Source organism: Pteropus alecto, unplaced genomic scaffold, assembly GCF_000325575.1.
Source record: "Pteropus alecto unplaced genomic scaffold, ASM32557v1 scaffold3, whole genome shotgun sequence".
NCBI classification, from domain to species: domain Eukaryota; kingdom Metazoa; phylum Chordata; class Mammalia; order Chiroptera; family Pteropodidae; genus Pteropus; species Pteropus alecto.
The window spans coordinates 67115104-67127856 of record NW_006442484.1 but is presented as its reverse complement, the minus strand read 5'-3'; the positions used below and the strand labels follow the sequence as shown (position 1 = coordinate 67127856).

The 12753-nt window shown below is 34.2% G+C and overlaps 1 protein-coding gene across 1 annotated transcript in view; it reads right to left on the bottom strand.

Annotated features, from left to right (window-relative positions):
* Window positions 1–12753, bottom strand: part of PARD3B (par-3 family cell polarity regulator beta) — a 905664-nt gene that overhangs the window by 143131 nt on the left and 749780 nt on the right. The window contains exon 21 of the mRNA XM_025039317.1: window positions 1508–1810. Within this exon, the coding sequence (XP_024895085.1) occupies window positions 1508–1810 (303 nt within the window). The remainder of the gene's footprint in view (window positions 1–1507; window positions 1811–12753) is intronic.

Genomic DNA, 12753 nt, shown 5'->3' with positions numbered 1-12753 from the left:
TTTTTCCTTAGAAATAGAATTGAGAAATACTGGCTTTGGAAGTACTGAGAAACAGCTCTGACACATGCAAAGGGGACTGCTATGAAGAAAGACCTATCTGATTTAGAGAAAGTAAGCTTTGCTACGGTCTGGAACAGAAGAGACTCATGCTTGGTATTATCATTTATGTGATAAACATTCGACCCTATATAAAAGCTTGGGAGAAAAAAGGCCAACTCTTAATCAGTTCTTCGAATTAACAGTTTAATAATTATGGCTGTCTCACAGTCATAGAAATTTATATTTTCATTTATCCCAAAGAAAAACTTGACCATCTTTCTTTAATACTATCAACCTGGAAGCTTGACAGTAAGGATTAAAAATTGCTCCTTCCTTCTCACTTGGTTATTGGAAAGGCTCTGAAAGGTAATCAGTCTTGTGAAGCTACACTTTATAGTCTGCATAAAAATGCCATGATTTCCCTTCCTCTCCCCAACTTAATTGAAAGTGCATAATATCACCCAGCTAGGGAAATGTAAACGGTAAACATATGCAATATATCATGCTATCACACAAAAGCTGGTTACTAATAGGGACTGGGCCGTTGTCAGGACCAAAAGGAATCTGGAAAGCAAGTCTTTTTTTTCCATCTAGGATGAGAGCTCTTTGTGCCCACCACCTTTCCCCCCTTACCTCCTCCCTCCAGACTTCAAGCTATAGCCAGATTAGACTAAGGTCAGTCAACTCATTCCTTGCTTGTGTAATTCCAAGGGTCACCTAACAATGTATATTGACTAACACTATCTTATATCAGCCTTTCAAGAGATGAGGCATTTTATTTTTGGCAGGAGGTGAGGTTGGAATCATCTTGTTCCCTACCTACTTCAATTGTACTGATAGATGGTCCTATTATCTCTTTCCTTAGCTGCTGCACCTAAGGATCCTTGGCCTTGTTATCTCTTATCTTTCTCTACTTCATCAAACTCCTATTGCCAAGATTATCTCCTTTTCTACCTCCAGTCATCCATGAATATCCGTACAAGATCACATTTTCCTTGAGTATAAAAACCCATTCTTACTTTTTAAAGTCCTCTGCATATCTGCAGCTAGCTATAATTCCACTTCAATTACGCCTACTTTGAAGTAATCATTGTCTCCTCTGACTCCTCACCTGTAAGCATCATGCCGTCTTCTTAAATGAAACTTTCACAGTAGGGCTCTTAAGAGAAAGGACAATATTCCTTCAAAGTTTTCACTATCAGTTCTCTGTTACAATATTCCTTCAAAAATTGCTCCCTGTTGTACCATGAACTCAACTTCTACTATTCATTCATGTCTCCTTATAACTGGCTATTGTTTTATTTTTGATAGCTGATACCTTACAGGTAGGTCAAAGGCTAACACTTGTCAAGGTACTGTGTCATTTCAGTTTTAATAAAGGATATATATTTTTATCTGTTTCAACAGTAGAGATGATTTGAAACTTACTGAATTAAAACTACATTCATCTCTCAATAAGTTATATTACCTGTCAACTGGCACTGGTGGATGGTATGGCTTGTTGACCTTGGCGTAGAGACCTTCTAAGTGGTCTCTCTCTGGAGACAGTGGACGGCCGTCTCGAGGATAACCCAGTGGTCCAGCCCGAGGGGGAGATGGAGACCTATAGACATTTGCTGATGCACATGGTTCCCGGAAGTGGTTCACTCTGGCATAATTGGGGTCCATTTCATCATCATCCATATCATGCAGTGATCCAATTGTACCAGTAGCATAATCAACAAGAGCTCTTGCCTGCTTTTCCCTTAGCTCCTGATGTTTTGCTCCAATCCTGAAAAAAGAAGAACAAGTAACAGACATATATGAGTTTATATCCTAAAACAATTATATACTCTTCTGAATCTATGTTAATTTTTCCTAGTCAGTCACTTAGCTGTCACTTTCCTATATACTCACTACATAGAAATGCCAACAGCATATTCTATGGGATTAATTTTATATCTATAGCCTTTATTTGTTTCAGGGTCTTTACTTTTATAGCAATGTTATAGGTATTTTAGCATCTTGCCCACTGATGACTGGGCTGATTTTGAGTCTGAGGCTCAACATTCACTCCTGTAAGTGGGATGTGCTCCTGGGAATAGTTTATCTTTGGTGATATTATGGAAGTCTGCCTTGGAACAGGGATGCATGTTAAAGAGCCCATCAGAATCTTATACTTTGTCTATGATTTCACTATTTGGTGCCCTAGAGTTCCAGTATATCCTTCTAAAGAAAAAAACTTGGAAAAATTGATTTAAATACAAAAAAGAAATACAAAGTCTTTCTGGTCACTAAAAGCAGTGGGATCAGATGTAATTTATAAGAAACTCTAAGTTTTTTGGTTATATAAATGGGGATCACTGTGTCTCATTATATAGGAACTAGGGACTGAGTAAAATAGTGAGGAAATTAATAGGCTCCTGACAGAGATGAATTGGCATATATAAGTGAATTAAACACCATTACTGGCAGAACTCCACGGCGCTAAAGCCTTAAGTGACTTTACAAAATGCTACTGCTAATCATCGCACTGTATAGACTACTGGGAATGGGAGCAGAAAAATATACTTAGGTGAATTCCAAATCCATCCGAATTTTGAGAATATGACATTTAATTTGGAAGGTGTTACATCAGCTCTCTTAAATTCCCAGTTATGTATTAAAATGGAAAGGTCACTGTGGTATTTTATTGGACAACGATGATCAGATGGTGTCAGGAGCTGTCCAGCACTGATGAGGAAAGAATGTACCCTTACATGACTGGGCAAACAAGGTGCATTTTGTGCAGGATGAGTGAAGTAAGATGATGTTGGCTTGGATAGTGAAAGGCTCTTAAGAAAAGATGGGGACAAATCTGAATTTCTGGGCCCAGAGAATATGAGAAGGCTATGAGCTAGACAGATCTATATATGCCTGGAGACATATACTGAAGGCCTAGATAAGTAAAAATAAACACACACACACACACACACACCCCAAAAACTAAAGTCTTAGTATCTTCGTCTCTTCCAACAAAAACAGCTGTTTTTACACATGCCAGCTAATTTTATTCTACAGAACATCAAACTCTAAATAAAAAAATCTTTAAAAGCATGATCCTTCAAGGTATTTTCTCTTTTGGCAAAATGGCTTGCCTTTTTTTTTTAATTTTAATTTTATTTTTTTAGTAGAGAGGAGGAAAGGAAGGCGAAATAAAAGATGAAGAAAAAGGTATACAACAAAAACCCAGTATCTATCCTCAAGTCACAACAGATGAAAATAAATGCCAGGATACATTATTGCATGTCTCTTTTGACTAGGTCAAATCATGTATCCTACACTACATATAAGTAATTAGAAAGATTTATATTTTTGCAAAGGGGAGCTTCAATCTTCAAAAGATTTTGAATGAAGATGAAAGGAAGATTACACAGTAGGGTACCCATTAAGAGGGCCTGCCTATCCCCTTTCAATGCATGTTAGTCCTAGATTCGTGAATGTTTGTTTTGAATAATTTTTGATAAAGAAGATAACCTGCTTCATTCTACAACAAAATAATCTTTCCAGGGACAGTGCGGACTGAATTATCAGAAAATGCTTGCTGCACTATGATGATAGGGGATGGATTTCCATTGCAAATAAGAGTGCAGGACATCAATAAAGTTAGGGGGTGGGATTCTATGCTGTTACTATCCCTCCTAAGAAGGACGCCTTCAAGAGAAATCATTCAGCAGAAAGATCAACATCTCATGGCTGCCACACGGGGCTACACTTGTGCATTAATGCAACAGGAAAACAACAAGCTTGGTTTTTAAAAATCACAGAAATAGAACACTAGTATCTGTATTCCTTATTTCATCACTTCTCTTTTTTTGAGGTTTTCTCATTAATTAAGCTTGCTGAGTATGTAGAGATTCTCAGATGGAAAGTACTTCGTGTATGCAAAGCAATATTTATCTTGTATTTTTCCTTTCTTAAAAAAAGCAAAATTTTCCTTGATCTTCTCCATACCACTGTTTCAGTAACAAATTTCATATTAATCACTCAGTAGGTTAAATAGTAATTTCTCTGAACAATCGTTATTATGGCATATATCAGGGTCTCTCCATGAAGGAGATGACAAGGCAATCTCGGAACAGGGTGTATGGAGGCAGAAGAGCCTCTCTCGAGAGTGAAATGTTGGAAAAAAAAACCACTCAAAACAAAAAAACAGATTTTTTTTTTTTTTACTTCCCTCTGCCCCAATTCAGCATGAGAATTCTAACTGTTTATATAGTCTTTTCACTTGGAAGTCTCCTTACCACTGAGAACTCAACATGTTAAAACATCTACTTTTTAAAGTAGCCCCGGATAAGATACACTTTTTATTGGATGGTACTACGAGTTTCCCCATTCTCCCAAGTACACTGCCTTTGAATTGTTTAAATCTCCTTTTTCTCTTTTCTCCTATAAAGACATTGTTTCTTTTTTCCATTATACCTCTTGGGTATCCTGTTTTAATTCCATTTCTTTAGCCACAGTCTAGTGTTCGGGTTTTAGACTGCCTACATCTGCATTGTCTAATATGGTGGTCGTTAACCACATGATACTATATAAATTTAAATTGGAATTAATTACAATGAAGTAAAATTTAAAACTCAGTTTCTCAGTTTCACAACCCACATTTCAAGTGTTCAAATGCTATGTGAGTTAGCGACTACTACATTGGATACTGTAGAATTAGACACTAATTCCATCACTGCAGAAAGTTCTATTAGACTGTGCTGGCCTAGATTTTTCTAAGATTTTTTGGCATATCACCACATCCCACATTTTAATTAACTATTTAATTAAATTTTTATTAAAGTATAGTTGACATACACCATTATCCTATTTTAATCTGTACCTTAAAAAGCTGCTAGAATAATCTTCCTTAAAGAGCATTTCCATCATATCTGTAGTCAGTTTTGATTCACAACAACAGCTCACCTTTTTTCCTTGTGTATTTTAAGTACGTGGCTCTGTTTTCTTATGACAAAGTGTTGCTGTTGAAAAGTTGGATCATCTAATTTTATTTCTCTTGTAAATTACTTATAAGTAACTTGCTCTTTTTGCTTATCGGGTATAATTTTTTTCTTTAAAGTCCAATATTCTTACTAGAAAAGTCATTCTGGGCTTATAACTCTTTGAATATGTACTTTTAAGTATATATTTTTTTTATCTGGGAAGTTTCTTTGACTTATTGATTTTATTGTTTACGTTAAAGGATACAAGCTAAATATTAAAAATCAATTATACTTTACTACATACTAGTAGTGAACAATCAGACAATAAAATCAAGAAGACTTGACCATTTATAATAGGGTTAAAGATCATTGCAAAATTTAAGGATAAATTTAACAAAAGATAACGTGTAATTCATCTACACCAAAAACAATAAAATATTGTTGAGAGAAATTAAACAAGAGCTAAATAAATGGAGAGTTATATCTTGTTCATGGATCAGAAAAGTCATTATTGTGAAGATATCAATTCATGTATACTGTCATCCCAATTAAACTTCTAGCAGGTTTATTTTCCAAAAATTAACAATATGACTTTAAAATTTATGCAGAAAGTTAAAGGGAAAAAAATAGCCAAACTACTTTTGAAGAGGAAGAATAAAGTTAGAAGACTTAAACTACTTACTTTAAGACTTACTATAGATCTTCAGTAATCAAGCCAAAGGTTAAACAAATAGATGAATGGAACAGAAGACAAAGTCTAGTAATACACCCACATATTTGGTAAAGTGATTTACTGCAAATGTGTCAAAACAATTCAATTAAGAAGGGAAAATCTCTTCAAGAAGTGGTACTATTAAATCAGTAAGGGAAATCCATAAGAGAAAAAAGAATTGTGGCAGAAGACAAAGTCTAGTAATACACCCACATATTTGGTAAAGTGATTTACTGCAAATGTGTCAAAACAATTCAATTAAGAAGGGAAAATCTCTTCAAGAAGTGGTACTATTAAAATCAGTAAGGGAAATCCATAAGAGAAATAAGAATGTTGGTCTCTACATTATACCATAGGAAAAATCAGTTCAAGATGGAAAATAGGACTGAACATAAAGGCTATAACAATAAAGCTATTAGAATAAAATAAAGGAGGATATCTTCACAACCTCGGAGTAGGCAAATATTTCTTAGAGAGAACATAAAAAGCATGCAACATAAAAGAAAAGAAAGGTAAAAAAAAAAAAGCAAAAATTCACCAAAGTTAAAACCTTCTCATTAAAAGCGTCAAGAAAATGATAAGCAAATGAGAGAAAATATTTGTAACACACATATCTAACAAAGAATTGTTATAAAAATAGGAAGATATATTTGCAACTCAATAATAAAAAGAAAAATAATGCAAGTAGAACTGGGCAAAAGATTTAAACAGATACTATACAACAGAAGATCTAGAAATGCCCAATAAGCAAAGGAAAATATGCTCAACATTTTATGTCATCAGGGATGTGCAAATTAAAACCACAGTGAGATACTCTTACCAAAAAATGAAAAAGAATGATAACACCAAAATGTTGGAAAGAATGTGGACCATGCTGAACTTTCACACACTGTGGCTGGAAGTACAAAATGGCATACTCCCTTTGGGAAAAGGTCTGGGAGTTCCTTATAAAACCAGACATGCACTGAAGCCATGACCCAAAAATTCACCTCTCAGTTACTTATATATGAGAAACAACAACTATGCCCACAAAAATCCTTGAAGAATGTGTGACAGACAGCAGCGTTATTTATTGCAGCAAGAAATGGAAACAACTGAGATGTCCATCATCAGGAGAATGGATAAGTGGTGGTATATTCACACAACAGCACATAAATCAACAATAACAAAAAATAAACTAGTGAATACTCAACAACAGTCATGAATCTCAAAATTATCAAGCTTAGTGAAAGAAGCTGGACACAAAGAAAGAACTTACTACATGATTCCAATTATAAGAAATTCCGAATAGGATAGAAATTAGATCAGCTACTCATGGAGAGGGGCTCCACTGAATGAGAAAGGGCACGAGGGAACATCCTCAGGTCACAGAAATATTCTGTATCTTTTAAAAAATTTTTTAATTTTTTAAATGCCTATAGTATTCCTAAGTGGTCTCCCATCCAAGTACTAACCAGGCCCAACCCTGCTTAGTTTCTGAGATCAAACGAGATCGGGCATGTTCAGGGTGCCATGGCCGTAGGCTGTATCTTGATAAACATTTGCTAAAATAGAAAAGATAATATTCTTCTGGTAACTTAAGACCTGAATATTCACTGTATGAAAATTATACTCCAGTTAAAAAAACTTAAAACAAAAAATGAAAATAAAAGCAAAAAAATGTAAAATATGCTATATATACCTTTAAAATCCATGTGATAAAATCTAACCCATTTGGGCTCATCAATTCTAAATTCCTTTATATATCATTCTTTTCCTTTTAGATACATTCCAAAAAGTAATTATCATAACAAATGATCAGAATGAATGTGATTGCTGGGAAAATATTTAAATTGCTTAAGAAAACACACCCCTTTTCAAGCAATTTAAACACTTCCAAAGTACTAATTTACCAGCCAGATATTGATTTTGATAAATACATATCATTATTATTGATCCATAAACACTTCCTCTAAAGACCAGACAACTTGTTTTAAGTCAATTACAAGTTTCTGCATTCATCAGTCAACAAATATTTATTGAGCATCTACATGTTTCAGTTTTGTTCGTGAGGCTGGAAATTCAGCAGTGCATACAAATTCTTGCCCTTGTAGAATGTATATTGTAGTTAAGGAAGGCAACAACAGATAACAAAATAACTAAGTAAAATTAAAAAATGCTAACTGGTAGTAAGTGCTATAGAGGAAAATAAAACAGGGAAAGATGGTAGGAAGGTTGTGGAGTGGGTAGAGTGTGACGGTTAGACTTTTAAATATATGGTAAGAAAAGGTACCACCGAGAATATTAAAGTCTTGAAGGGGAGGAGGGTGAAACTGTACAGGTAACTGGGGAAGAGTATTTCAGGCAGAGAATATAGCAAATACAAAGGTCCTGTGGCAGGCACTTGCCAAAAAAGGCAAAGGAGGCCAGTATGAGGGAGGGAGGAGTCAGAGGGGCAGAGAGGAAATGGGGGGCCTAGACTATGTAGGGCCTTGAGGTCTATGGTAAAGATTTTGGCTTTTACTCTCAGGGAGGTAGAAATTCAATGGGAGGTTTCAAGGAATGAAGCAATATGACTTGACTTACAGGTTGAAGGGATCCCTTTGACTGCTATATTAAGAAGGCAGAGGTAGTAAGGATGCTGGGTGAAAAAAGAGCCATGGAGACCAGGAAGGGGGCTGATACAATAATCTAAGTGAGAGATATTGGTGGCTCGGATGAAGGGGTAGCAGTGGAGATGGTAAGAAGTATTGGGATCCCAGAGCTAAAAATAAAACTAAATAAAGAAAAAATTCTATAATTAGGACTGTCCTCTAAACACTCCAAAATTGGGAGGTTATACACAAGAGCCCATTCTACCCAGTATTTCATCTATCCAACAGGAAGAACAGGCACTAATAATGTTTGTGAGGTATATTCCCATGTTACATAACTTAATTATCACAAGGTATATAAGTCTCTACTTCATAGATGAGGAAACTGAGGTCCAGAGAAGTGAAGAATTTTCTCTGAGAGCTCACATTTACTAAGTAGCAGAAATTGGATTCTTGAATTCCATGCAGGTGTTTGACTTCAATATTACTATTTCTTTGATTAACTATAAATGATCTGTACATGATCGCATTTTTAAAAATTTATATAATGAAAGCTTTCAGATGCCCAAAGTAGAAATAACAGTACAATGAACCCCAATATATCTATCACCTAGTTCTGTATTCAGTAAAGATGTGGCCGCATTTTTCATCTATTTTTTTCTTTTAAAATTTTTTTGCTAAGTATTTTGAAAGTAAATCCTAGTCATTTATCCCCTATATACTTCCAAAGGCATATAAAAAAAAATGAACATTTTATTATATAACAACCATGCTATTCTCTCTCACTTAAAAAATTAACAATGTTCCTTAATGTCATCTAATACTTAGTTTATAAACAAATTTCCCCAGGTAGCTAAGAAAATTCTCTTTTCCAGTGGATTTATTTGGCTCACGCTCCAAAGATCTAGCCACACATTAAATTTGGTTATGCCTTTTAACTTTCATTTCCCATATAGAACTATATTCTTTTTCTTTTTTATTTTTTAATTTTTCCATGCTGTTGAATTGTGGCAGAAACCAGGCAGATTGTCCTGTAGGTGGTCACACATGCTAGATTTGGTTGCTTCTTCGGGTCTGATTTAATTTGTTCCTCTATCTCCTATATTTTTTCTTTATGAAAGGTAGAAAAGCACTGGCCAACAGGTCTTTCTGCAATGATGAAACTGTTCTATATATGGGCTGTTTAATACAGTAGCTGCATGTGGCTACTGAGCATCTAAAATGTGGCTAGTGTGATTAAGGTACAAATTTTAATTAATTTAAATAACTACATGTGACCAGTAGCTACTGTATTAGTGCAACTAGAGACTTAGTTAGATTCAGGTCCAACGTTTTTGGGGGAAGAGTACTATAGTGGGTTGAATACTGGTCCTACAAAAGATATGTCCACCTGGAGCCTGTCAGTGTGACCTTATTTGGACAATGGGTCTATGCAGGTGCAACTAAGTTAAAGATCTTGAGATTACCCTGGATTGTCCAAATGAATATGTCCTTATAAAGAGGAAAAGACATAAAGAATCAGAAGAGAAGGCCAAAGAATACGGAGGCAGAGACTGGAGTCATGTGTCTACAAGTCAAGAAATGTCAAGGATTGCTGGCAGCCACTGGAAGCTATGAGATAGGTATGGAACAACATCCTACCTCAGGGCCTCGAAGGAAACAAGTCTCAGACTTTTGGTCTGGGAGAGAACTATGAGAGAATAAATTTCTGTTGTAAGCCACCAAGTTTGTGGGAATTTGTTACAGCAGTGCTAAGAAACTAATACCAATACCATAAAGGTAGTTTATATGCTTTAAATTCTGTCACATCAAGAGGCATACACTCTCAAGTTGTCTTACTTTAGTGATGCAAAGGTAACAGATTGATGTCTCCATTACGAAGGTCCTTATCATTCATTCATTGAATCATTGTTTTCATTGATGATTTTTACCTGAATTAATTATTTCATTAGGAGGTCGCAAAATGATAATTTAAGAAAGTCATTATTTTTTACATTAATTAGTTGGGATTCTTTTGTAATAGAACTCAAAAAACTTTCCCTCAAAATTTTGGGTATTTTGATTATCCTGAATTACATGTAGTACAGGGCAGGCAAAATGAATTATTTTTAATTGCTGATTTTCAGAGTAATGAATTAGTACCCCAGATATTCCCAATGGTGACCTATGAGTTGTTAGTTACCTTTTTTGGGGAGATGGCAGTTGTGAATATCATTATAAACTTATGTTTTTAAAAAATACATATTTAGGGTTTTCAATCAGTTTCACTCCTTACCTTTTTTGTTACACAAATTATCTAAGATTTAGTCAATATGGACTTACTGTATGTTTGCTCCTTTGTCCTTTGGGCTTTACCTAGCTGTCATTCATAGCTTCCTTGCTCACTGACAAGCAAGCTGTCCCAAGATCTTGCTGAGTAACTCATGTCCTTATCATGAAAGAGTCATTTCTCTAAGGAATTCTTTCTTTTTAATAAGAAATTATATCTAGAGAACACAGTGTGGGTTCTAGGAGAGATCATTGCCCTTGGGGTGTCGTGGTTTCTATGCCTTTTCTATAGATAAAACTAGAATATATTTCTTTTTGAAAAAATTCACAAGTCTATACTGATATTTTGATTCAAATATACATTACAGAATTTTGACTTTACTTTTATAGTTAAAATTTTAAATTTGTTTCTGTTTTCTTTAAATAAAAATATTTATTCTTAATACCAATGACAGTTACTTGTATAATATATAATTTAAAATACATTATAGTTTTAAAATAATAATACCAATATTACTAACAGACTATTGAATGAGATTTAAGATATTTATAGCTCTGTTTTTGTTAGACTGTATCCCACTAGATATGTAGCATCAAAATGCTGTATCCTAATATCACTTGAAGTAATTTTTTTTTCCTGAGTCGCTATCTAACCAATTTGTTTTAGTTAGGTTATTCATTTGGTTTGTTTTCAATATTTAAGGATTACTTTTTGTTCTTTTAATTTCATTTGTTAAGTATGTAAACCATTTATATTTCCAAACTCAACTACATACATTAAAGCTGTCTAGGTATATGGCTTTCATCAATATTCACTATCCTAAGCAATATAACTATATTGCTTAGTTTTTCAAATGAAAGCAAACATGCTTATATATTTATATTCCTTCTTTATCACACAAAAGGTAGAATATTGTACTTTTCCCCCTATACTTTGTTTTTACACATAGCAATATCCAGAAGAAAAATCTATTTAGTAAACAGAAATCTCATTTTTTTAAGTTTCTTAGTAGTCTATTGGGTGAAAATGCTTTTGTTTATCCAATAAGTCACACGTTCTTGGACATTTGGGTATTTCCAATCTTTTACTATTTCAAATAATGCCTTAATGACAAACCTTATGCAAAAGTCAGTCCATATTTTTGCCATCGCAGCTTTCAGATGAATTTTCAGAAGGATTGCTGGGTCAAAAAGAAACTCACACATAATATTCCTAGATTAGAAAAAATTATCGTCTATAATTGTTCTCTTTTGTATTACCACCTGAAATGTAGGAGGATGCCTATTTCTCTACAGTCTCGCCAATAGAATATGTTGTCAAACTCTGAGATATTTGATAAACATAGGCGAGAAGTGATATTTCAGTGAAGTTTTAATTAGTCTATCTCTTATTATATGATGCTGAGCATCTTTTCATATATTTAAGGGCCATTTTCATTTCCTCTTCTGTGAGCTGTCCATATCTTTTGATGATTTTTCTATCAGATTGTCATTTTTCCTCTCGATTTTTCAAAGACCTCTGTGCAGTAGAGATATTAGTACTTCCTTTGTGATATAAGTTGCATATTTTTTTGTGTGTCATTTGCCTTTTATAATTTCACTTAAAATTATTGATTAGTATTTCATACTTTATACTTTCTCTCAAAAACTTTAAAAAATGTTACTTTTATACACTATTCCTGGATTTATTTGTCTCATGAAGAATGTGTCAACAGTACAGTTCTGATGACTAGACCAGAGCTAGGAAAATGTAGCCACTGGAATTCTCTTTGTTGCTACTGCGTGAGTCCAAACAACAGAGACAGGAATGAATAGATCGTAGAAGAGGAGATTTGCTACCTGTAGTGGTGACAGTAGTTAAGGTCAGACAAGGTTTTTCAGGGGAGATATATGGGGTAAAAGAAGTAGTATCATTAAAAGAGATTACAGACTACCTGCTGTACAGCTTTCTTTTTTGACAGTGGAGATAATTTGTCCTGCTATCATTTCTGTTTTTATAATAGAAGCTGCAATTAGGTCACTTCAATTATCCTTTGTTCCAGTGAACAGGCCCAGTTTCTTCAACTTTTCCTTATGAATTCCATTTTAAAGCTGCAATATACCTGACTAAGAACAATCACAGCTGCTATTAATTATTATTACTATTATTGTTATTATTATCATCATCATCATCATTCTGACCATGTAATACATGCAATCTTTGTGATCAATGTTT